This window comes from Sander lucioperca, chromosome 9 (genome assembly GCF_008315115.2).
Source record: "Sander lucioperca isolate FBNREF2018 chromosome 9, SLUC_FBN_1.2, whole genome shotgun sequence".
Taxonomy (NCBI): domain Eukaryota; kingdom Metazoa; phylum Chordata; class Actinopteri; order Perciformes; family Percidae; genus Sander; species Sander lucioperca.
This window is the reverse complement of record NC_050181.1, coordinates 38,516,128-38,542,379: the sequence shown is the minus strand read 5'-3', so window position 1 is coordinate 38,542,379 and position 26,252 is coordinate 38,516,128. Positions and strand designations below refer to the sequence as shown.

General features: G+C 40.4%; 3 protein-coding genes across 17 annotated transcripts in view; 2 read left to right on the top strand and 1 right to left on the bottom strand.

The window, feature by feature from the left end:
• Positions 1 to 13,542, top strand: part of LOC116037427 (muscleblind-like protein 1) — a 46,488-nt gene extending 32,946 nt beyond the window's left edge. For 4 of the 14 annotated variants that reach the window (XM_031281324.2, XM_031281322.2, XM_031281323.2 and 1 more), the window contains exons 3-12: positions 1,678 to 1,893; positions 2,085 to 2,306; positions 3,789 to 4,028; positions 5,080 to 5,133; positions 6,343 to 6,496; positions 7,450 to 7,485; positions 8,284 to 8,366; positions 9,061 to 9,105; positions 9,803 to 9,874; positions 10,043 to 13,542. In XM_031281324.2, coding sequence (XP_031137184.1) covers positions 1,678 to 1,893; positions 2,085 to 2,306; positions 3,789 to 4,028; positions 5,080 to 5,133; positions 6,343 to 6,496; positions 7,450 to 7,485; positions 8,284 to 8,366; positions 9,061 to 9,105; positions 9,803 to 9,859 — 1,107 coding nt within the window. In that variant the 3' untranslated portion in view covers positions 9,860 to 9,874; positions 10,043 to 13,542. The remainder of the gene's footprint in view (positions 1 to 1,677; positions 1,894 to 2,084; positions 2,307 to 3,788; positions 4,029 to 5,079; positions 5,134 to 6,342; positions 6,497 to 7,449; positions 7,486 to 8,283; positions 8,367 to 9,060; positions 9,106 to 9,802; positions 9,875 to 10,042) is intronic. The other 10 variants (XM_036005762.1, XM_031281329.2, XM_031281328.2 and 7 more) reach the window with 10 other exon arrangements.
• A 1,967-nt stretch (positions 13,543 to 15,509) lies between these two features.
• Positions 15,510 to 17,831, top strand: LOC116037385 (ras-related protein Rap-2b-like). Its single transcript, XM_031281269.2, has one exon. It carries the CDS (start codon positions 15,911 to 15,913, stop codon positions 16,457 to 16,459), a length of 549 nt encoding a protein of 182 aa, XP_031137129.1. The 5' UTR covers positions 15,510 to 15,910; the 3' UTR covers positions 16,460 to 17,831.
• A 4,292-nt stretch (positions 17,832 to 22,123) lies between these two features.
• LOC116037207 (complement C1q-like protein 4) lies at positions 22,124 to 23,880 on the bottom strand. Of its 2 annotated transcripts, XM_036005751.1 has the most exons (4): positions 23,513 to 23,880; positions 23,249 to 23,371; positions 22,848 to 23,129; positions 22,124 to 22,404 (listed from the first exon to the last, which is right to left on the bottom strand). In XM_036005751.1, exons 1-3 carry the CDS (start codon positions 23,763 to 23,765, stop codon positions 22,849 to 22,851), a joined length of 657 nt encoding a protein of 218 aa, XP_035861644.1. In that variant the 5' UTR covers positions 23,766 to 23,880; the 3' UTR covers positions 22,124 to 22,404; position 22,848. The 2 variants fall into 2 exon arrangements, with proteins under 2 accessions (XP_035861644.1, XP_031136844.2); XM_031280984.2 differs by lacking the exon at positions 22,124 to 22,404 and having other exon boundaries at positions 22,448 to 23,129.
• Positions 23,881 to 26,252: the final 2,372 nt, after the last annotated feature.

Below are 26,252 nucleotides of genomic sequence, written 5' to 3'. Positions count from 1 at the left end.
CCCTTTAAAAGGAGATCCAATGAGAACTTGAGATAACAACCTCAGACAAGTGGACTAAACAAAAAATCTTAAAGAGGCCCCCCTGCTATTTAAGTGTCCCCCTCTCTGCTCCTTATCCCCCACCCCTTTCCCTCGCACCTGTCCGGTGCTCCAGTGTCAGCGAAAGGGAAGGAGATGAGAGAAAGAGGAATGAAGTCATGACGGGGTATAGAGATGAATCCCATTGGGGACAGCTCTGTCAGCACAAGCTGCCACAGTCAGCTCAGCTGTGCCGCAGGACTGAAAGTAAATACACAGCTTTCTTAAACTGTGGACGTGTTTGTGCGTGCGTTTGTCTTATGTTTGCGTGACGTGTATCTGCCACCTGTTATCCGAACATGACCCTGACGTGCATGCATTGATGTGTTTGCATTCTTGCTTGCATGAGAATGTGCGTGTGTCAGACTTTTTCTTAGACTCCTCTCCAGACTAAAGGTATAATTGGATACTCACAGCAGGCAACAAAAAGGGATCCTTGTCTGATTTGAAGACTTTGATGTGTGACCTCCGGATGACTGCTGATACAATATATACGGATCATATGAGTGGACAGTATTTATAGCATTAGTTAGACATGTAGCTAAGATGGACCTCTGGAGAGCAGCACCACAGTGTCCGTCATTACCTCCTGGGGCTAACACACACACACACACACACACACACACACACACACACACACACGTACACATGTCCCTGCAGAAATAGCAAGCCGTTAACAATTAGTGCTGAACTTAGCCCAGACCTAATGACAATTTGAGTGTCTGACATTGAGCATTTACACCCTTTTTGATGTGATGATGTTGCACGTAACCAAAAACAAACTTGCTTGTTATCTGCCATATTCACATTGTGATTTGTTAATGCTCAGTGTACTATTTTAATTAGTCTGCATTGAGGGGAAGCACAGACTATTGGGAGTACAAAAGATCATAACAAGACTAAGAGTCTACAGCCATGCCATGTAATGTACTTTGGAACAACGGTGCCTTGAGCTAAATGCTAACGTCAGCATGGCAACATGTTCACTGTCACTATGGTAACATGCTGATGTATAGCAAGTACTGTATGTTTAAAATCATACCATCTTAGTTTAGCATGTTGCCAAAAACACAAAATACTGAGACTGATGGGAATGCCATTCGTTTTGCTGCTATTTAAACCAAGGTATTGGACAACTTGAAATTTTGGCCAGATAATGGTATGAAATGAAAGGTCAGTGGTTCACCAAAGTTATTACAGTTCATACTGAGGGAAACATGAATGTCTGTAGCAATCTATCCAATAGTTGTTGAGACATTAACCACGAATGTCAACCTCATGGTCGCACCAGAGGAAAAGTCAGGGGATCGGATTAGGATTCATCGTCTAAGAATCATGAATGTTGGACTGAAATACAGACCAGCGTTGCCATCCATAGAGCCATGCCACAAGCACAAAGCCACAAGTAAACTTTACAAACTTACAAACATCATCAGTTTGAATCCAAGATACTCCCACAAGAACTTAGCACTGGTAGTTTCAACATGCCCATAAAGTGTACGGTTACCATATTTCCGATGTGAATGCAGCCAAACCTGCAGTAAATAGGTCATTCTGACTCTGTTGTTCCATTTTGTCACCTCTGCGTGCCTCCTTTAGGGCCGTTGTTCCAGGGAGAACTGCAAATACCTGCACCCTCCTGCCCACCTAAAGACCCAGCTGGAGATCAATGGCAGGAACAACTTGATCCAGCAGAAGAACATGGCCATGCTCGCCCAACAGATGCAGCTCGCCAACGCCATGATGCCTGCCACGCAGCTACCACCTATGGTGAGAGGACACACACGTATGAACACACCACAGCTGCTGCCCACGGTGAGACCACATACATGTAAAAGCTCACACATATACAGCTCCTTCACTGTCTGCGTGGCTTTTTCAGTCTTTTGATTTGTCTTTCCGTCAGTCCCTCTCTTTCCCCATACAAAAAACCCACAGTTGTGGTTTATGTGTACATTTTCTCCACAGTCATTTCATTCTCCTGCTTTTATTTGGCTCTCTTCCAGCCCATGTTCTCGATGTCGCCAGGCATGGCCTCCAACGCCAGTGCAGCAGCAGCTGCAGCCGCAGCCTTTAATCCCTACCTGAGCCCTATGTCACCAGGCCTGATGCCCCAAGAGATAATGTCCAGCACCCCTGTCCTGATGGCCTCCAACCCCAACGTCAACCAAGGCCCCAACTCTGCCGCTGCTGCAGCCCAGAAACTGCTGAGAACAGATAGACTTGAGGTAACAGACACACTGATGATTAGAACCTGTTTTTTCTCCAGATTATATGGAGCATAGAATCAACCCACTCCTCCCTAAGAGTACCAGGAAAACTCTACTTCATGATGTGTGTTTCTTAGTCGGAGTGGAGTCTCCCAGTATGATAATGAGCTTGTAAACAAGACACGTATTTTTAACAAGTGGTTTAACAAGCATACTGTAAGAGTAACGGCCCCCTTTATTGGACTTGCATTAACTGTTCCTAAAACTGAATTGTGATATTATAAGCAGGCTCCATTATGCAAAAGAGAAGTTTGATGAAAATAAAAATCATTTATCAAAAATCATAAAGCGTAGTTTTTCATCAGCTTCTGATGCCGAGTGCATTCCAAGAGTTGCTTTGTAATTCACAAAATACCATTAGACAAGCACCAGAGATGTGACTGTTGAATATTAACTTGAGTAGAAAGAGCAGTAATGGTTTCCACAGCACCAGTTATAGCATAGCAAACAGCAAAGTCAGGAAAACTCTGAATTTTAACCCCTTTTAAAAATCATACCAGGTTTTGCTGCAGCGTTGCATTCTGGTCTATCGAGGCTACTGTGTCTTCTTCCTCTAGCGCGGCTGGTGGTGTGATTGTTGAGTCTAGAAATAAGCCTAATGATTTTGAGAGAAAAAGGAATCGCAAAAGCACACAATAGGCCTAGAAATGCAAGGTCATCCAAAAGCAGTTTTGTGTGTTTAGTGGAGCATATATGTTGTACAATGCGTTTCCTCTTTTCAGTCGCGTCAGTGAAATTAAAAAGTCAAGTAGAAATGCAACTGTTACCTTTATTGTCTTTCCGGAGCACTCATTTATCTAAGTTCAAACATACACTGCTGACACACTGCAGTAAAGCAGAGTGAGTTGAAGATAAGTAATACCCATGTGTTCATTCATGACACACACAAGAAAGTGCTGCCCTCTGGTGTCTCACATATAGACTTTAAAAAATGGCAGAGACTCATGCTCCAACAAACACAATACAGTTCTTCATAAAGAAAACCGTTAACATTCTAGGTTTATTGTGCTAAAGCTTCAGCACCTTCCTCTGTGTAATACTTATTCACTAACAAGGACAGGAACTCGACATCTAACGGTTCCAGTTAAACAGGAAGTACGCTGCATAATCTGTACAGATCTTGTGTTTGGTGTGAAAGGATATTGTACAGAGGAAGGCCTAGAAAATGACTTGACACAGCAGGAGGAATATTACCTTGCAAAGCATTTTAATCTATTTATTGAACTGCAGGTCTCACGCATTTTTAAGCTAAATGTAACTGCACACTCTCTATAATGACAGAGTAAAGGATGGCGAGTCATACTTGATATATTCTACATAAAGACACAAATGCACCGAGCAGGAAATGTTCTTTGGGACTGTTCTTTGTGTTGTACCCACATGAATTTCTAGGTAACTTCACGTCTTCTCATGATCTCTGTCCTCTCTTTGTTTTTTCAGGTGTGTCGGGAATATCAGAGGGGCAACTGCTCTCGGGGGGAAACCGACTGTCGCTTCGCCCACCCCTCAGACAGCACCATGATCGACACCAACGACAACACCGTCACCGTGTGCATGGACTACATCAAGGGTCGCTGCTCTCGGGAAAAGTGCAAGTACTTCCACCCGCCGGCCCATCTGCAGGCCAAAATTAAAGCTGCCCAGCACCAGGTGAACCAGGCCACAGCCGCCGCGGCCATGGTGAGCAGTCTGTACAAGCGTGGTCACACTCATTCACACCTACATACAGTAACAGGCTTACAGGTGCAATTTTGGGGAATTTCTTTAATTTTACAGCAGGGCTATTTTACTAGAAGTTCAATTACCCAGCGGGGGAATTTGTTCTGTGGCTCATATTCACATTCATGTTTTTGAAAGTGTCTCACCTTCCTGTAGCTTTTTGAGTTCTGCTTTCGCCAGGTCAAATGTGTAGGTGTCAGCTGGTTTGGGTAAAATCTGCTCAGAACGGGATGATATGAAGAAGGATCGGACAATGGTACACTATTCTCAATGAGTGCATTAAGCTTTTTTCCTTCCTGATTTAATAAAAAAGATTGTCTAGTTCCTTGTTCATTTCATCCCGTACCACAAGCAGAGAGCGTGTTCCTCTCTCTCTCTCTCTCTCTCTCTCTCTCTCTCTGATGGCCTGGTCTTATTTGTGACACCATCTTCTGTACTTCCTATCTATTACTTCTCTTCCTCTTGACATTATCAAAAAGGAAATATTGTGCTGTCTCACAGTAACAGCACCTGTGAATAATAGTACAGCCACAGTGTTTTCTACTGTACATGCTCTTATTGACGTAGCGAGGCTGAGAGCTTTGGGCCGAATGTGACACTGACTACGATGTGCACAGTGAAACAGAAACCTGTGAATTGTGCTTAAATGTAATTTTCTGTCCAATACGATACCTCAGAGACCCACCCTAAAGAAATGACTGAATAATATTCTCATCGCTATATTCATCTATCTTTGTGTGACAATAACTAATGTAGATTGGTAGCTGTCATAGATTATTGATGATAATTTAACGGTTGAGCAGTAGAGCTAGTGTCCACACTGTGCATGCCTTAGTCCTGTTATCCCCTTGTATATTGCATTCCAATGATTTGTTTTTTTATTTGTTTTTTTCTCACCTATACCCAAACTGCACTGCTGCCCCCATGATGCACCTCTGCTTGCTGGTTTATGTTAATGCGCTTGAACCCCATTGGCCCATTGCCATCATGTGCTCGCTGCCTGCTAATTAAGACTCAGTCGGCTGTCAAATCACTGAAGCGACCCCTCGACGCAACCTTTGACCTGGTACTATGACCTTTCACCTTTTAGCTTGGCATGTGGCTTTGTTGTAGAGCAGTGTTTTTAACCAAATATACCTAGCTATTTGTGTTGTCGTCTCAGTGCAATGTCTGTCTTTTCCTCCTGTTGATCTGTCATTATTGCCTGTGATAAAATGATTGTGGCTTTCTGGGTTCAGGTTGCATCCAACACTAAACAACTATCTTCTTTCGTGTAGAAATCACCTCAAACACAAATTCAGATGTGGAATTTGTGATAAGGAGCCACAATCAATTTATCACCTGTCGCCTGTTTAACAAAAGTTAGCAAGGGCTAGGGAAGTAGAGCTTCTGTAAATGGTGGCATGGCTTCAGACTTATGTCCAAGTCAGTGGTCAGTGTTGTGTGGAGCAGCTCAATTAAATGTGTGCATGTCTGTGTTACTAGTGCATGTCAGATGGATAAGGGTGGGGCTAAGAGGAACACCATAACAGATGATTACGGTTCAAATGATAGTTCACTCCTTCATCAAATCTTGTCACAGATATTCAGATCTCAAGGATGGCCTCATGCCAAGACAAAATCCACATTCAGAGCATTTTCTGGTGTAAATAGTCACACCAGAAAAGTAGCTTTAAACAGCCGACTCGTGTCCCTTGGCCTGAGACCATTTTTGACATTTGTCTGAGAGTGAACCATCACTTAAACATGGCTTACACAGTTTATCATGGAGCTAGCAGTGCAGCCTCCCTCTCTCTGTGCTTCCTACCTGTTCCACCTCCTGTTAGCAGCCTTATTGTTTTAATTGTTATTGCTTGCTCATGTTGCATTTAGTCAGCCCTAGGAGTACAAAGTTAATAATCCAAGTAAGCTTTTTGATGAAATATAATAAATATGCCTGTTAGCCAGTAGCTCCAGTAAGCACCATGCTCCTGCTTGTGTAGTACTTGTGTCAGACTGCTGCTTGCTTGCTACTGATGATATGATGATATTGTCTTTGTTGTTGTTGTACACACAAGGATGTTGTGATGCTGTTTATATGATGTCCTCTAACGTATGTACCTTTTTTGTTTTCTTTCCCGTTTTGGCCTCTCTTCAACACACCCTCTCTCTCTCTCTCTCTCTCTCTCTCTCTCTCTCTCTCTCTCTCTCTCTTTTCCACGCACCTCTCTCTCTCTCTCTCTTTCTATATCTTATTTTTATTTCAATTTTCACTGACCTCCATCTGGCTGGGCAGGGCATCGCCCCTAATGTCATGGCTCAAATGCCCAAGCGGGCAGCCCTGGAGAAGGCCAACGGGGCCACTGCCATGTTTAACACCAGCATGCTCCAGTACCAACAGGCCCTGGCCAGCATGCAGTTTCAGCAGCAGGCTGCTTTCCTCCCATCAGGTATGGCTCCCAAAGCAACCTCCACTAATGCTCTGACCACCCAGATGAGGCCTGGATCGGTCTAACCTGGCTCCTGTTTGTCTGGGGTTGGGAAAGGTAGTAGATTGCAGGACAGAGCAGACTGGTTGTGGACTATATATTAACTTTTATGTCTTCAGATAGAGGGAACTTACAAAGAAAGTCGTACACATAGCATAATATAAAAAAAACTCTAGATTTCATTAGAGGCCAGAAAGGGTTGAACATTTCTCAAAGTGCAATTGAAAAGCTAAGAATGCTTTAACAAATGTGTGCATTATGCTTTGTATGGCATTGCATGGCCACTAGTTGTTAAGAATGGGTTAGAATGTCTTTCTGCCTACTAATTGCTTTAATAAAACACATACAGTAGCTATCTGCTCCTCCTAGTACATGTAGGCTGAATGAGGAAGGCATGGATGTTTGTAGGAGAAAGGACATAACTTGGTTTACTAGTTTGTTACATTGTAGTGTCCATGGTGGGATTTACTCATGTTTTGATGAGAAACCATTGCCGGGGCTTTGGCTGGGGCTGGTAAGGACGGGGCTGGATGGGTTGGTTAATGGTAACAAACAGCAGGCCACAGAGTCTGGCTTCTGTACACATCTGCTGTTCTCCTCACTCCTGTCTAGAGTGTGTATGTAATGTTTAATACTCGATAGTTACAATCATAACCGCACTATCACTCTTGTTGTATTACACATTCAATGCACTGTAGACAAAATGTTTAGATTCACACTCTAATTTGATTAAGAAAAAGATGTGATGCTGTCACCACTTTGCCTATTCCAATCGCTGATGACTGTGTCCAAGAGATATTAACCTTTTTTTCCCCCACCTTATCTCTCCCCTCACTCTAACAAACCTTGTGATGGGCTGTTTTGATTTCTCTTCCCTATCCAATCCACTTCCTGTTGCACTGCATGATGGGCAGGCTCAATATTGTGCATGACACCTACAGGCGGCGTTGGTAGGTTCCAGCTTTCCTTCTTCAGTTGTCTGTAACCTCATGTCAGTCTGTGACTCGCACGTCATCAAAATGAAACCATCCTGTGAAATCTACTGTATTGAATCTATGGCCACTTTGTGATGAGATTTTGGTGACCTGAGAGTCACTGTTTTAGTTGATTTGAAGCATAAGCAAGAGTCCACATAAGGAAAGACAAATATTGTGACATTTGAATGTTGTTTATTACCTCTATGTCAGCTGTTGTTGTTCATAATCAATTTCACTGACCTCTATTTTGTTAATTTCATGCGTACACCCAATATATATTGCTTGGCCACTCTCGTTATCATGCCCGCTCTAAACTTGGCTTTTGGCTGGTCTGACCTGACACATATTGAAATTCTCTTTTTTTTTAAATTAATTAAAAAAACAGAGGGAGTTCAATTACAACCTTCCCCTTATCTCCTCTGCCTTAAAGACTCGTGTTATTTCCTTGTAGAACTGTTTAAAAGTGTGCTCTCATCTGGTGTTTACCAAGAAAGTACAGTATTATTAAAGTACAGCATTTTATGACTAATAATACACACAAATCCAGAAGTAAGTCACCGCTGCTGCAGCTACACTGTGTCACATCAAGTTCTCAAATCACAAGGCCTCTTATCAGCATTGGCAGAGGGAAGAAAGGGAACCAGTTAAATCGAAACCCTCTCTTCTGACTCCCCCTCTCTCTCCTTCTCTTACCCTCATTTGCCTGGTGTGTATGTGGCTACACTGCTCCTCTATGTATTTTTGCTTACATGATTTTTCCTCCAAAAAAAGTTCCCATGATGCACGGTGGTACTCCAGCCACTGCAGCCAACACATCTGCCACAAACCCCTTCGCAACTGCCTCCACCAATCAGGTTTGCACCTCTACCACCTCAGTCTATCTCTCTCTCTCTCTCTCTCTCTCTATCACTATCAGTCTCTCTCTCTCTCTCTCTCTCACTCTCTCTCTCTATCTATCAGTCTATCTCTCTCTCTTGCTCTCTCTCTCTCTATCAGTCTATCTCTCTCTGTCTCTCTCTATCACTATCAGTCTATCTCTATCTCTCTATCAGTCTATCTCTCTGTCTCTCTCTATCACTATCAGTCTATATCTCTCTATCAGTCTCTCTCTCTATCAGTCTCTCTATCAGTCTCTCTCTCTCTCTCTATTAGTCTATCTCTCTGTCTCTCTCTATCACTATCAGTCGATCTCTATCTCTCTATCAGTCTCTCTCTCTTTCTCTATCAGTCTCTCTCTCTCTCTCTATCAGTCTCTCTATCAGTCTCTCTCTCTTTCTCTATCAGTCTCTCTCTCTCTCTCTCGATCTGGGGATGCTTGTGTCTTACAGCGAGGGGTGGGTTGGGTAAAAGGCGGTACTCCCTCTTGTTGGCCTACACTAGAGTCCAACATGTGTACACATATCATACTGTGACAAGTTTAAACTCTAACCACAATATTCATACATTTCTTAGATCTATCTGTCTTTCTGGAGAAAAAAAAACATACTGTATTGTATTTTAATGTTTGTCCTCATTGTAACCTCGATTTTTGTCCTTTCCCATTTTGAGGACTCTTCCTTATCAAAGTTGACTACCAACGAATACATGCAATTGGTATGTATAAGGTGGTTTTATTAAAACTCTTTAGAGCGACCTTCGCACAGCTTGTGCAAAAGTTGCTATCTGTGCCCTTTGGTGCTTGGCTTTTTTTTTTTTTTGGGGGGGGTTCGCTGCTGCTTCCAGCTTGTAAAGCAATGCTCTACCATGTTTCTCGTGTTTAAAAGATGGGCATATTCATTATTAAAGTCAGAAAAGTTCTAAAAACCAGTCGGTAAGAAGATTTGCAACATTCTGCTTGCAGTTCTGTTAAAGGCATTGTGTAAGCAGTCAGTTACATTGTACAATTTTATAATACCAGTGAAAATGTAGGATGAATCATCATGTTAGCAGTCTTGATCCAGGACCAGTGTTCTGCATTTTACTGAGGTGTGCAGGTCAACAACATGGAGGACTTAGATTTGCATGGGGGAGCCACCTCACTGACAGTTTCCCTCTGCCCCTCTCATCTCTCCCTTCCCTTAACCCCTGCTGTCCAGAAGTGTCTGGATTGTTATTGACATGTCACAACTGAAACTCGAGCCAAATTGCTTTGTCTATTTTGTTATCTTTGTCCTTTTTTTTCAGTATTTGAACTTGTCTCAATGCGAGAGGATGTGGTTAAAATGTGTTGATCTGTGTTCTGCTTTGAGTGGTTGTTTTTTTTTCGGTTTGGGATGCTTCATTTGATCCCTGTCTGTTTTCTCCCCCCCAGATTCCAATAATATCTGCAGATCATCTGAGTAGTCACAAGTACTTGACTCAAATGTAGTTCCTCTCAAGAACAGTGAGTTCCTATTTCAATCCTCATACTCTTTCTGTTCATTACAAAGTTTGTTTATTTGGAGTGAATCATTGTAGCTCTGGTTTAAGAATTGACTTGAATATGTGTGCACATAGACTAGCAACTCTTTCAGTAGTTTTTTTCTCAAGTGAAATCCGTCATGTCTTACAGATCAAATGAATGTGTGCTGGCACCGTCCAAGCCAAAAGAGTTCAGCCTTTATGTACATAGCCTTCAGAATGTCAAACAATGGGACACGGAGGGTCTGCCATCTCTTAGCCGGTCCACGACGATGGTCTCATCGCACGTGTAAACATCAACGGTGCAACACATGATCTGTGCCATCTTCCCACATATCAATGTCAAGAAGAATTTGTTGTCAAATTCAACGTCGAGCCGAGAGAAGAGGATATCTTGGTGCCGGGGTCAGCGCGTCTCTCCCTCTGTGGGAAACGTTCACATTACACCCCTGCGTCTGACTAAATCATAGCACTCAATTTGTTCTACCTAATATCATTACCGTGCGCACACAAGGTCAAAGGCATGGTTGCATAAAAGCAACATCCAGTTTTTTCATCCCTTTTTTTTTTTAATTTCTTCTGCTTTATTTTTTTATTTTATAATTGATAGCCATATTTCATAGTTTACAAGTGTTATGCAAACATGCACCTTGAATTTCAATTGAAATCTGAAAGGCACAATGATTTAAACAGGAATTTTATTCGCCAAAAGAATTAGGCATATGTACAGTATTGTGTTTTTACGGCTACTTGTAAATGAGGGTCTTGGACGTATGAATGTTCTTGGTAAACCAACATACCTGTGTACCTTGAAAGCACAGCCAGGCTAGCTTTCCTCACCTTGTCATGTGCCATCAAGGCCATACAGCTAAAACCAGAGTGTTATCTCAGCAGTGTTATTTGTTTACCAAAGGTTAAAGTTTTGTATGGCTCTTTTTTGTATTGTTTCGTTTTGTTTTGTTTTTTTTGTTTTTTTTTGTTTTGTTTTTTACTTTTGATTTCTCTAATTAATTCATTTTAGAAGTGGGGTTCCCGCCAAATTTGTGTTTCTAATTTTGATGTTTTTTTTTCTTTTAAAATCAAAAATGTAGGGTTTTTTCCCAAAGTTGGTCATGCCTCTTTTCTTAGACTAGTGTTGTTTTTGTGTGTTGGGATTAAGTTGTTGCTCAAGTCTATTGTTGACTCTAAAGCATGGAAGGTGTAGCTTCAATTGACATTGCGTTACCTTGTTCTCCCTCTTTCAAAGAGGGGCGACTCTAAAGCTTCTCCAAGGAGCACTGTTGAGCCACGTACTGATGGGAATTTTAAAACAACTGGACCCAGAGGTCTATTAGGTCATTTAAACCACATGTGCACTTGATTGATTGTTTGTCTGGTCGCCCTGTTTTAATTGTCACAACTCATCCTAAGTGAACTTTGGCTGTTGAGGAAATACAACACATTATGGGTTTGCATTTCCGAACAAAACATGAAGGTTCTCAGTCACTTGTAGATCTGACTACAGACACCAAAGCACAGTTTTACTCTCAATCATATTCACAAAGGGTTACAGAAGCATCTCTCAAGAGGCTTAGTTAAGGAACCATGTTCATCATGTTCCACACATCTGTCAATTGTTAAGATCACATCCCTTTTCTGTTTTCACAGAGGTGTGTAGTGTGTCTTTACCGATTGTAATGTACCTAACAAAGCCTTAGATTACAATTACTGGGTCCCAGCCCAATCACATGTCAATCACCATGCAGGTAAAGAACACCAATGATGTTTTATAGTTCTCTCACATGTCGCTTATGATCGTTTTTTTTGTTCTTTCTCTCGATGTAAAAGTAACAATTACTCTCTTAAATTTCATTGAACTTCTGTGTTATGTACTACTTAAGGATTTGAATCTATTTGAGGTATGTAGTTGTAGATTTTTTTCTTTTTTTTGCCTTACTATATATTACTTGACAACATTGATATAGCCGTTGTAGATTTTGAGATAGTATGACATTCATAACTTTTTCAAACCATATAAATGATAATGTGTTGAGTCAGTTTTAAATATCCATTTCATCCATATAGCTGGATGCCTTTTTCAGATGATGTTACATTATCAGTTAATTTTGTTGATGAAAGACTTTTTTGATACAAGGAATGAGATCAATTAGTTTGCTGCCACTGCAGCATCTCTGAGCAGACAGAAAAAAAGAAGACTAATCTTTTAACCAACTTAAATTTTCCTTGTAACATGTCGCGATCATGTTTGAAAATATATTGTATTGAAAAATAGATTGTCCATGTTTTAGAGTAAAAATTATTTTCTACTGTATCCATTTCAAAAAGATATGTACTTATGTTTGAATATTTCTTAAGTTTGCCCTGAATGTCAGGCCAAAACGAGCAGTGAGATTGACGGGTCTCTGGAAGTTTGGTGGATAGTGAGATTAGGGGCGAGAAAGCAAAGACTTTTCCAGACTGGAGAGGTCAGAAATGCTGCAGATGATGAGTTCTAACCTAAGGGACGAAGGTTGACTTTTTGCACTTCTGTATATAGTCAAATGAACAGAGAAAAAATGTGTATCATATTGAGATATTATTTTGAATAAAAAAGATCTATAATTATAAGGAATTTTGTTAGATTAATTTAAATTCTTAAATTAGAAGACCAGCTAAAAAAAAATATTGCTTGCAAAGAAGGGCACTAGTTTCTTGGCCAACGCATTCAGAGAAAGCTATGCGCTTTTTGTCTTATTTTATCGGTAGTATTGCCAGGGAATGTCGAAGGGGAATAGATTTCCCCATGTCATGCTAACTCCACCCCTCCTGTGGGATGACATATCCAATAATATCCATATATCATTTGTTATAGACTTGGTCATGCAGTATTGCTGCTCCCATGGTACACTTGATACATAAAACTTTCAAAAAATTGTATTCTATAATAGTTTGATTTGACTGCATGTAAAAGTACAAACATGTAAACAAAATAAACTGCGTAGTTATGTAAAGACAGATAACACATTCAGATTACAGAATACACAGTAATATGTTTGTTTGTTTTTCAAAGTAGATAACATCCACAGTGGGGAGAAATAATACTTCAAAAAAAAACAAGTCATCTTACTCTTGTGTGATTTAAAAAAATATTTTCCAAGCAAACATGTTATTTAAAGAATGATGAATAAATATTAGCACTCATCCACCCCAGATGCAGAACGTTCTCATAGCCGTATAATTACAGTCGACACTGACTCACAGGAAGTTGCTCCTGCTATCATAGCTGTGCACTCAGCAGGTGAAGGCTCACCATACCAAATGCTTATTTGGCAAATTAGTCTTTGAAATGAATGTAACAGTCGCTGGTCAACATGTGTCTGACTCGAGGCTGCTGAGTTTAGTTGCTACAGAACCAAAGCACCATTTTTTCCTCCAAAAACCAGATGTTCAGTCTCCTGGCTGGAACCATGGCTTCTCTTCCCTGCTGGGGGCACGTGTACGCTTTGACTGCTTTTTACTTGTAAGTGCAACCATCAATTATGTATTTGCTAACAGTTGCCACACAATAATGTACTATTCTGTCTTCAGATCTGTTGATGAACATTTTGTTGTTGCCATAATTGACTCTGAATCTGAAATCTGAATAAAACAATATTTGATTTGCTCATGCAACAGGTGTGTGTTCACTGACTCTGTGTGTACTGGGTGTGTGAGTCAAGTTAACACATAGGCACATTTCAGTGAATGCTTTAAAGTTCTCACATTCAACCTAATATGTATTAACACGTAAACATTGATGCCCTGTTGCTGAAAAACATACCTGCTATCTGTTATATACTGCAGATCAACATGCAGGTGTTTTCCCATTATATTTTGGCATAACATACGTGCATGGGATAATCTAGGAGAGTGCATTCAAAATTGTTTCTGAACTTCAACCTTGGGGGTTCAATGTCAGCAAGACTGGAGCAGCTCCACAGAAACTGATATTATTTTTAATTAAATGAATCGTGCTCAGGGCAATTTTCATGACATTGTGTGCTTTATCTGGGTCAGACGTGATAATACAACAGGTGAAGGCCACATGAACTCACAACATGCCTACCATTGTATTGTATTTGAACATGTAACATGTTGATGACATCAGAGGGCTTTTTTCCCTCTTTTCCATCTTTTGGAGAGAGTGTATACGGCTCAGAAGGCATGGTTATCTTATTCGTACAGTGACTTGTGTTTGCTGTAATCCAGATGTGAACAAAGGTCTCACCCCCAAAAATTAAAACACAGGGATCTGCTTTCAATCCTGAATTGATTGACAGGTTTTCTTTTTTTTTTCTTTTCTTTTTTAAATATGTTTATTGGTTTTCATTTTTACAATAAGTACAAAATGGATCCATGACATTTAGCACGTAACCATACTTCGAACAAACACACACATCCAAAAACACAACACCAGAATACAACATCGGCTCAGCTACACACATACAATAAAAATGAATGAATAAAGAAAGAAAACATACACAGCAAAGTACTCTCTCTTATGACCTTTCAGAAAATCCCTGTGACGTAATGTCAGTGACAATGCGGTCCAAATAATTCAGATAAGGTTATATTTATATATATATATATATATATATTTATATATATATATATATATATATATATATATACAGTGCTGCTCATAAGTATTCATACCCATGCTCAAGTTGACTAAAAAGAGGAATAAAAAAATCATCTTTTAGAAATTGATCTTAATGCCTTAATTAAAAAAATTAGGAAAAATCCGACCTTTTACCGATTTTTTTGTGAATTAATAATGTATTGTAAATAAATAAATGTTCTTCCTTAAAATACAGGGGCCATAATTATACATACCCCTATGTTAAATTCCCATAGAGGAAGGCAGATTTTTATTTTTAAAGGCCAGTTATTTCATGGATCCAGGATACTATGCATCCTGATAAAGTTCCCTTGGCCTTTGGAATTAAAATAGCCCCACATCATCACATACCCTTCACCATACCTAGAGATTGGCATGGTTTTATTTCAGTTAGCCTAATAGCTGGTTTGATTTGCATTGATATGGATCTTATCTCAGTTAGCTATTAGGCTAACTGAAATAAAACCATGCCAGTCTCTAGGTATGGTGAAGGGTATGTGATGATGTGGGGCTATTTTAATATAATATTTATTATATTATATATATATATGATTCTGAAATTAGACATTCTGCATAATGAGTAGGCTACTTTTATTTACTGAGTGATGCTGATACTTTTGTACTTAACTTGACAAAAATGTTGAATGCAGGACTTTTATTTGTAACAAAGTATGTTTACACTGTAGTATTGCTGCTTTTACACAAGTAAAAGATGTGCGTACTTCCTCCACCACTGGCCCATGGGGGGGGGGGGTAAGTAAGATGACATATGTAAAATGGCTAATGAATGACCTTATTAGCACACGCATGTGTATGTATAATCCTAATTACAGACAGCTGAAGAGCCTCTTGTTGAGAGCAATGCCAGTGTGTACATGAGGGCAGAGGGCAGAGGTCATGCGGACTAGGCCACAGACGTGCACAGCCTGCAGTGTCTGCCTGTCTGGTCATCTGATGAGAACATCTGATGGCTCTGGCTGAGGTTTCGGGTGACGGCTCCTTTAAGAAAACGGAACTGAGCCTCGGCTTTTGACGCGCTGCTGAGGATGTGGGCAGGAAACGCCATGCAAGAGCGGAGAAGCGATCACGCTTCCCAGCCCCGTTGCACAATGCAGTGCGATCAAAATGTGCTTTAATTTGCCACGCTAATGTCCAGGAGCGGCCATTCTCCTCAGATCTGCACTCCGCGGCCGTCACAGAGCAGGCGAGGAGGATTTGACTCCTATCCGAGCGAGAGGGCAGCCTTCCCAGCCTGCTCGCTTTGAAAACATCGGGGCTGGTCAGCGGGTGGGCGAGAGAGAGAGAGAGAGAGAGAGAGAGGGAGAGAGAGAGAGGGAGAGAGAGCAGGCTTCGTCGCGGAAAAAAAAGGAGGTGTCTGCCATGAGGGAGTACAAAGTGGTTGTTTTGGGCTCGGGTGGAGTCGGGAAATCCGCGCTGACGGTCCAGTTCGTGACGGGCTCCTTCATCGAGAAGTACGACCCCACGATAGAGGATTTCTACCGGAAGGAGATCGAGGTGGACTCGTCCCCGTCGGTGCTGGAGATCCTGGACACGGCGGGGACCGAGCAGTTCGCCTCCATGCGAGACCTGTACATCAAGAACGGCCAGGGCTTTATTTTGGTTTACAGCCTGGTGAACCAGCAGAGCTTCCAGGACATCAAGCCGATGAGAGACCAGATCATCCGGGTGAAGAGATACGAGAGGGTGCCCATGATCCTGGTGGGAAACAAGGTGGACCTGGAGGGGGAGAGAGAGGTGTCTTCCGGGGAAGGCAAGGCGCTGGCCCAGGAGTGGAACTGCCCGTTTATGGAAACTTCAGCCAAAAATAAAGGATCAGTCGACGAACTGTTTGCGGAAATAGTCAGACAGATGAACTATTCAACTGTTCCCAGTGGTGGCGACCAGTGCTGCTCATGTGTCCTGCTCTAAAAAAACAAAAAAAAAACAAAGCAAAAACAACAACCTACAGAAAACAGTGCATCCGGGCTGAATTTGAGCTTCTAACTTGTCCTGCAGGCTTTTTGCGAAGCTATTCTCTCTCCTCACACTGTTGTCTTATTGTTGCGCACAAACACAAATCAACGACGACAATAATCCATTGTGTATTATAGCCTGGAAAAGTGTTTACATGACAAAGTACTTGAATGTTTTGGGATTTTTTTTAATATAGCTTTGTATATGACACTTCTTTGGAAATGTGCCTCAATGGGAATGTCTTATTGTGAAACCTAAGAGACACCTGTTTTCTGGTTATTTTTTTTTATTTTATTTTTTTTGTGGTTTTATTTGTTGAGTTGTACTGTTACATCTTCTAGGCCTGGTCCATATCTGTTTTAGGAGTGGTGGGGTTATGCTCAATCCAGGCAGAGCTGGGATTGGTCACTTCTAAGGTCTTTTTTGGCTGAGAACAGAGGGCCTGAAAGCGCTTAAAATCGCTCATAAACGTATCAATCACCACTCTAGCCTTGCACAGGTTACTCAAATCAGATCTCCACAATTTATTTCCCCAAAAGGTCAAGTGTGATCCAAGAGGCCCAGACCCCCACCCACTAAGATACTGTATTTGAAGCTGTGGACTGTGGTGGAGTTGTGTTACGACTAAATGTTTTTGTTTTTATCCCCCTCTCCGGTCTGGTGAAAGTGGATTTATCATGGAACTTGCACTTAGCTGACGGTGTCCCTCCTCAGTGTGCACAAACAAGGACCTTAGTGCATTGCTGTCGCTGCATGGGGAACGCCACGACCCCATGTCAAGTGCCTTCCTAAGAAAACTCCTGTGACTGTGCCAACTGATGAGCCCTACTTCCTCTGCAGTGCGTCTTGATGGCAATCAGAACTTTTTAGCAGTTTTCAGTAAACGATCTAGTTTAATTTGGTGTCGAAGTGAGAAGAGCCTCTTCCTATCTTACTGTCAGGAAGCCGAGCTTGTATCAGACCTGTTGTTTCAGGGTCCGACTCAGGCCGTTTCTCGAGGTACTAGTCCAACAAGAACAACAGAGTAACTTTAGCCTACTAGGATTGTGGTTCAGTGAATGGCAAGCCATGTGTGTCTGTATTATCTAGATTTTTTTTTCCTTTTCTAAAAAAAAAAAAAAAAAAATGGACTTACCGTAATTGTAATTCTCTCTTTGGACAAAATCTTCTGCCATCCACCTGTCAGTTTGAAAGACTTAATACTTAATACAAAACGCATTTTACGTAACGCTGTGTGCTGTGCTTGTCTCTGCTGATAACATAAAGTGTCTACATTTTTGGGGTACTTTGATTGTGATTGTCCCTGTAAACAATTTTGATGTTGAAACAAGTCCATTAATTGATTAGTCAACAAAACAAATGAATTGACGTTTCTGTAGTTATATGAAGGAACAACAAAAACATTTCTCTTAATGTGACGATTTGCTGCTTTTCTTAGTTTTATATTTGGGGGGGTTTTGCACACAAAAAAGTCATTTAAACGACTTGTCACGTCACCATGGGCTCTTGGCACTTGTGATGCATACTTTCCAATGCTTTTGGACATCTTATACACAAATCGATTAATTAAAAAACAAAACATAGACTGATCAATAGGGCTGGGCTATAGGGAGAAAATCAGATATCACGATATTCTTGACCAAATACCTCGATATCGATATTGCGGCGATATTCTAGGGTTGACAATTGGTGCTTTAACAAAATATCTTCACACTTAGATTTTAGATAAATAACCATCAGTAATGTGGACATAATGTCTAAGTGGGGAAAAGGCAAATAATAAAACAGCTAGAACAGTCTGGTAAGTTCAGAAAAGTACATCACTTTACTGTAATGCAGCCTTTAAAACCAGGAAAAGACAACGCTTATGTCATATCACGATATCCAAAATCTAAGACGAAATCTAGTCGCATATCACAATATCAATATAATATCGATATATATTGCCTAGCCCTACTAATCGACAATCAACATAATTAGTTGCAGCCCTTCCACTGTGTCAGACAACCTAGATATCATAGATGACACATAGACACTTGTTTACAAGAAACGAAAAAGAGTTGCAGGTTTTAAATGTTTACTGTTCGTATAAGGATAGCCTTAAACACCCTGGTTAGTAGTGTTAAGTAAGTAACGATGGCCCACGTGAATAAAAAACATCTCAGTCCAGTTGTTTAGGTAATGGGTAGGGTTTCCAGTAAGTTTGTTTTGCTGGGGAGAGCTGTTTCCCCTCTTCCCGCCGCATGTTTTCTAGGCTGTGGGGCGGAGGACAGAGAGGGCTTTTTGTGTCTGCAGCCAAGCTGAATCAGCCATACATACTGTAGGCTGGTATTTGGTAAGCTGTTCCTCAGACCAGCCAATGAGCCTAAAGTGTCCCTACAACCACAGAGATGCAAGGTCAGATTACCAAATTCAATCTAAGGACTATTCAGGTCCTATGTGAAGAAAGGGTTGCTTCAATGAGTCTAGCAATGCTTACTTTGTTTTCCTAATGACCATCTGCAGTAGCTGTAACTGTCAGTGCATGCAGCTACAACTCCAGAGCACTTTCATTAGAGATGACTGGAATTTACTAGAACTAGAACTATCGCCTAGCTAATACTGCAAATTACTCCAATTTCATACAATACATGCCATCGTAATGATTATTACTGAATGAACAGATGGGCTTCATTTCTTTATTTTAGTGGAAAAAAGGAATTATCTTTTAAAGACCTCATATTGTGCTCATTTTCAGGTTCATAATTGTATTTAGAGGTTGTACCAGAATAGGTTTACAAGGTTTAATTTAAAAAAAACACCATATTTTTGTTGTACTGCACATTGCTGCAGCTCCTCTTTTCACCCTGTGTGTTGAGCGCTCTGTTTTAGCTACAGAGTGAGGCATCTCACTTCTATCTTTGTTCGGAGTCGCACCTGAGTCGCACATGCACAGAACCTATGTAAAGACTACTAGCTAGTCAGAAGTAGAGTAGGGCGGGTCCTGACAAGCATGCTAGTGTGATCCAAAACAAACCCGCTTCAGCCGGTAACCATGGCTTTGGCTGGTGTTCGAACCCGAGTCTGATCCCGAAACACAGGCAGAACAACGTTTCAGAGTGGTAAGTTATTTAAATGTTAACAAATTAGTCTCCTGGACATGGCAATACAACTACCTGAATTCCTCGGGCCTCCGCTCTAACTATTTTGGTTTGAGGGCGTGCCACACTAGCAGCTAAGCAAGCACTAAAACGTGTGTTACAAAGTGACGCAGAATGACGCGCGTTTGTCACGGAAGTAAAGGCTGGACTACAATAGAGCTGTTTGGAGCAGTTTGTGAACAGTGTTTTCTGTTGGAGATGGTAAGTCCCTTTGGGGTGGACTTTGGGCTTTTTCACTTTGTAAACCTATAACGTGCACAAAAAAGATACATAACACAATAAAGGAAAGGGAAAAAGCCAAAAAGCATAATATGAGCACTTTAAAATGAATGAAACTTATCATGCACACAGATCAGCAGAAGTGTGCGCACACAGCAGGAAATGAACATACAGTAAAGGTGGCTGTAGATTAACATCACATGTCAAGCTCGAACTAACTTGGCAGACATTTGCATTTCACAAAAAGCAACAGTCTTGCAATATTTGAGGACGAGATTTCTATAGATCACTTTAATTTTTTCAGGTTAAAAAGGCAACACAGCACAAAAGAGCTGTCAGATAAATGTGTCAAACTAAATTATCTAGTTGCTTAGCTACAGATTTTTTTTTATCCTAGCAATGGGTTAAATGTGTTCACTTTGCTTCACAGATGAAAAATACTAGGTAACTCAATGACTAGAATGAGCAAAAGCAGGACTACTGTCACAGAGAAAAGTACATTTTCTCAAGTACTGTACATGTGTACTGTTTTGAGGTAGTTGTTCTTTACTTGTGTATTTATATGTTATACTTCTACACCATTACATTTCACAGGGAAATATTGTACACCTGGCTGCACTTACTAGGTACTTTTCAAACTAAGACTTTACAGTTAAATTAAAGCACTGCTGGGAGGGGCACTTATAATTTTGTTGTATTCATGGTAACATAATGACAATAAAGGCTCCTTATCTTATGTAAAAAACATGAGCTTATCAAATACAATGCAAAAAGGCAGTGTTTAGTAAGCGCCGCTTGTCAAGTTTCAGAATTACTCCGTTGGATTTCACTTATTTAGGCCGTATATCCGTTGCCTTGTTTTAGGCGTTTTCTGGCGTTACCTTTATAACTTTTTTCAAATTATATAATTATACACATATAATATTACAAATGCAGTTTTACAACTGCTACTATGCTTTTGGAGCTGAAGATTTGCCTAAAATCCTCTGCTTACTGCATTATTACACAAACCCTAATGTCCATCCTGAATTTCACAATCTGCCTGGCAGATTAGAAAAATGTGTAATACATGTAAACTGAAAGTTTCAGCTTATCTCCTGCAACATGTATCCTGTTTAGTCTAAAGCCTTTATTGCCTGTAACATGTGCTTCATTAACATTTCATTGCATGTAAGTCTTTTACAGCTTACTGATAAGTTTTTGTTTTTTTATTGCATGGAGGAAAGGAAGGGTGGAGGAGAGAGTGCTTCCTGTGTGTGTAACTTCACATCAGATCTATGAAATGTTGAAACAGACATGCAGTTCCTCTTAAGCATTGAGAAATAAATGGTTTGCATCGTCACAAGCTGTCCTCCCTCGGGCGCCCATAACACAGGACCTGACCCCAGTTCTGTAATGCTCCGAGAAGTATGTCCTTTGATCTTACACTGATAGAAAATAAAGGACAGGGACACGGTGGGAAAAGGATGAATAGGTTTCACTTGTGTGGCTGGGGTGCATGCAATGGCTCCATGTGATTTAATTTGAGCAAAGAAGCCAGCCGGATCATATGACACTGTTTATGAGCATTTTGGAGGCGAAGCCGTCATCTTTTCCTTGAAAACACTGCCACCTTTCCAATCACTGCAGACACTTCTTCCTAAAACACTTTCTCTCATGGAGACTATTGAAGAGCTTTCATGCCTTTATTATTGTTAAACCACATGAACTCAAACCAATGTGACAGCTGACAACACACACACTCAGTCTGACCCCAGCAGCAAGTGAGTGAGAAAATGTGGAAGTAAGAAGAAAGTCTTATTTCATAATATGTCTTGTACTGGACTTGGGTTTTGCAATAATAGAGTCAGTAACTGCAGGGGGAGGGGAGAGTAAGAAGCTGTACAGAGACAAAAAGCTTGCTACTTCACAGAGTTAAAGTTGACATATAGGCCTACAGCCATTTTTATGGTTAGCTTACTATGAGCCCATTATCACTTCTCATAGTTTATACTCACTTTCTGAGAGTTAGATGCCACTCTCAAATCTGTCTGGTAAATATCAGGCTATAGCCAGCATCCGGTTAGCTTAGCTTAGCACAAAGACTGGAAACGGGGAAACAGCTAGCCTGGGTCTGTGCAACAACTGTGTAACAACTCATTAAGTAACACGTAACTCCTTTGTTTAATTTGTATTTAAAAAGAAATGTAAAAATGACAAGTTGTGGTTTTACAAGGAAGTGCTTTAACTGTTTCTCGTATTTGTATTTTTTCAGGTTTCAGGTCTTTAAGCTAAGCTATGCAGACCTAGAACCAGAGCTTTTTTATTTTAAGCCAGCTATAGTTCACAATAAATAAACTTATGTCTGCTAAAGGTGTGGAAGTACAGAACTGACAGTATGAAAAAAAATATAATTAGATTTTCAGTGTACTCCGAAGTACAGTTTCAAAATAGGTTAAGTGAACTTTAAAGTGAAAGTGCAAACCAGGGTGTTGCATTTGAATTACAGTTATGTCGTGATTTTAGCTTACATAAAAAAAGAGAAGGAAATGGCAGTTTGCATTTGTTTCAAAGTGATTGCAACATTTTTTCAGACTGGAGTCAGAGTAACTTTAATAAAAACACTTTATGAAGGCAAACATAATGTCAATGAATACACACTTTTCAATGTACACAATTATGAAAAGTATTCTTCTTAACCTGCGTTATTTTTTTATATTTACATTGATTTAAATTTCCTGAGTTGCTATTATCAACACTTACAGTATAGGAGATCTTTTTCTAACAATAAAGCTCTGATAAAGCCACGCTACACTAACTGCTTAGCACCAAACAGCTAACAGAGAAGATAACAGAGTGGCTGGTGAACACACTCAAGAGCATCTAGCTGCTAAAGATCCAGATATTTTTCTCTGGAATTGTTGCAGGCCATTCCAGAGTTAAAACGAAAGGGATATTTAGACTCACGTTCGTCAAGTTAAAAAGCAACCTACTCTCCTCTTTCCCTTACAGAGGGAATAACAAATGACCAATGAAGGTGCTGTGGTTATTATCATTATCAAAAATCCAGGTGTTTGGCCGCAGTCTCATGTACACCTGGTCTCCCACTTCGAGCTGTAGAGTCATGCCATTGGTTGCGGTCTCATGGCGGCTTCCAGCTGGATGGTTGTACACAGTAACCATCTGCACTCCATTCTTCATCAGGCGCAGCCCCATTGATCTAGATGATAAATTATGGCCAGAGAAGCTGAAGTAATAGACTCCTTTGACTGGAGCAGTGAAAATACCTGGGGATGATCAACAGAAAGAAACATCTGTCTCTCCATTTCATTTAGAGCTAAAGAAAATATTTATTTAACAAATGAATCTATATAACCATGACTATACATCATTATAGTAAGTTTACCTGTTGCAGGGTTGTATGCGCCTGTGTTTGAATACACATTCTTGTAGGTCAGTGTGATCTCAACATTATAAGGTCCAACACCTCCACCGGGGCCGAGAGATGCTCCAAATGCCACACCGTTACCTTAAAAAAGTTACATTAAAAACGCAGAGTTATTGTAATGTAAATTTTGTTTAAAAACAACTAAACTGGAAAACAATGAAAATGGTATACTCACACAAAGACAGAATAAAAACCTATATCTTAGTTACTGTATGTTCTTACCTCGGACCTCTCTCTTCAGCTCCTCTAATTGTTTTTCAGTGTTCTTCAGTTTGGCCTCCAGGTCTCTTAAGATGTCAAAAAGGTGGCAACGGTTTTTCTGGCTCCCTGTTACGTCATCAGCACAGGGACATGCTCGCTCGACGTTGGGAATCTCTATGCTGGGGCCCTGTTCTGCTTGGTATTCCAGCTGCTGCACCTCAGCCACACTAAGGTAGAAGAGGGATAAAGTCAACACAGCCACGGAGGTCTTCATCTTTTTAACTTACTTCTGTTTGTCTTGATCAGCTCTCCCCACTATGCTTTATATACCACACAAAGAAGGCAATACCCTTAAATTTACCAGAAACCCAAAAGCTGTTATCTTCCGCCCTGATGGGTAAACAAACTCATAACAAGAATATGATATTTGGCCAAAGGTGGCTTTGGTTAATGTTTTATCGTTCTTGGTCAACAAGACTCGTATTTACAATCCTTTTTTTTTCTCCACTAAAAAGATAAGGCTGGTGGGATATTTCTATATTTTTGTTATTGTCAGCAATTTCAATGAAGTGACTTACATCAATTAATTAATAAACAATTAATCATACTGACAAGTATTGTCTTTGCAGCCAAAGCCTTAATTGAATGTATTCCTAATACAGGCATTGCAGTTTATTTTGATTCAATCTCTCTCACACACACACACACACACACACACACACACACACACACACACACACACACACACACACACACACACACACACACACATATCTAAAACTCAATAATTAACAGGTTTAATCTCCTTTGGTTAATTTGTGCTTAAAGAGAAATGTAAAAATGAAAAGTTGTTGTTTCACAACCAGTGTTTTATTGATTTATTTATTTATTGTACTTGTACTATTTAAGGTTGTTGGACTTTGGACAGAACCACACTGTTTCCCCTTTTTCCAGTCTTAAACCAAGCTAATCACTTCTGGCTCTAGATCTGTACTTACAGTTTTTTTCTATTGCTAAACGACAGTGGTCACAACTGAAGCCACATGTGCAAAACTCAAACTACAGTCTGCACTACCAACAGTCACCTGAGCTAAACAGTTCACATCTCCTGCAAAACTCTTGTATTTTGTTCTATTTCCGTTGTCTTGTTTGTAGATTTCTGTACTTATCCTGTTGTGTATATTTCTGGTTACTTATTTCCCGGTTCATTGTGTAGGTTTCTGTTTACCCTGTTTTGACTGTGTTCTGTGTATTTCTGTTTCCTGTTTTAATTTGATAGTCTGGTTTTCTGTCTTGTTACGTCCAGTTTTACTTTCTGTGTTTTCCCGCCTTTGTTGATTACCCTGTCTCTCCTAATGTGTTTCACCTGCTGTATCACCTGTCCCTCATTTGCTCATTACCTCATGTATTTAACCTCTGTGTTCCCTTTGTCTCTTGTTAGATCGGTTTGTGTCCATTTGTGCTCGTGCCCTGTCAGTTTGTGTGTTTACCTGTGCTGGTCGTGTCTTCCCCCGTCCGTTCTGGTCAGTCTCTGTGCTTCCTGTATTTCCCTGGTTTTTTGGACTTCCTTGTTTTTTTTTATTCTTTTTGTCTTCTTTTTGGAATTGTTTTTTTGCCTGCTTCCCCCCAGGACTCCCTTGGTTCTTCGTTGTGTTTTCATTAATAAATCCTCGTGCTCAAACCTCCTCCTGCCTGCCTGCCTCTCCCTGCATTTGGGTCCTTTAATTCCCTCCAGCGTAACAGTTTCCATTGCTTTCACCTCCATTACTTTCTGGAAAACGGTAAGAACGCAGTTTTACTATAGTAAAGATATATTTCAAATGACTCCTCACATGTTTTGCAAAGAATATCAGCTTCAGCCTTCAAACGGACGCTTTAGAGTTCATTCTTTCAATCGCATCAGACTTAGTTTTCCTCAATTGCTAAAACACTAAAACCCATTGGCTGAACAAAGTTCTCAGTTGCCTGAACTTATTTAGCTAATTGTGCAGTCTGTTGTCAATACCTTAAACCATTTCACATGGTAAAACACAATTTGCAGATCTCACTTAGACTTTTCAGGAAAACTCTAAACATTCTCATTCTCAAAACACATTCTGCACTCTAATGCACATGTCATCCATACTGGTAAACACAAGTGGCAACAATCAAATACAAAGAGAACACATGTCATTGATTGAACACAACCACTCAAAATTGATTTCACTTGTTTCAAATGATGTGACACAACCAATATAAGCCAGTTCAGAGAGCAAACCGGTTGAAGTTGGGAAGGAGTCTGAGAATGGATAGAAGAAACAATGTGAGAGGATGAGTGTATGCGAGGTGTCAGGGCTGGATAGCCTCAGGAGGGACAATATTGCTTGTGATGTCAAAGTGCTCTGGCCTGACCCAGCCCAAAGACAAGAAGCACACTGATCACATGTTTACTCCTTTGATTTTTGTTCCTTTTAGTATTGTATACTGTAGTACAGTGCATTGTAGGCTGTATACTGTACAATGAACAAATTGTATGGCCCTGAACATTGTGCCTTACATTTGTTACTGTAACAGTACTGACTGCTCAATAGATTTTGACTGGTTGCAGATTTATATCAAAGAATTACAGTATCACAGACAAAGGACAAGTTTGTGAGATGCAGGGTACAGTACTGTAAAAATAGGGATGCAAGGAGGAAGAACAAAAATTGCAAAGAGCAAAGCAGAGTAGTAATTTCTGATCAATTTTAGAGCTACTATGATAGAACATGTTTTCGTTCAT

Bases quoted from the DNA above. Each gene is read 5' to 3' on its own strand.
- LOC116037207 (XM_036005751.1), bottom strand. From the start codon at position 23,765: ATGAAGACCTCCGTGGCTGTGTTGACTTTATCCCTCTTCTACCTTAGT. The intron at 23,372-23,512 runs GTAAGAACATAC...AACTTTTTTAAG, and splicing joins GCTGAAGAGAGAGGTCCGAG to GTAACGGTGTGGCATTTGGA. The intron at 23,130-23,248 runs GTAAACTTACTA...GATCATCCCCAG, and splicing joins CGCATACAACCCTGCAACAG to GTATTTTCACTGCTCCAGTC.
- LOC116037385 (XM_031281269.2), top strand. From the start codon at position 15,911: ATGAGGGAGTACAAAGTGGTTGTTTTGGGCTCGGGTGGAGTCGGGAAA.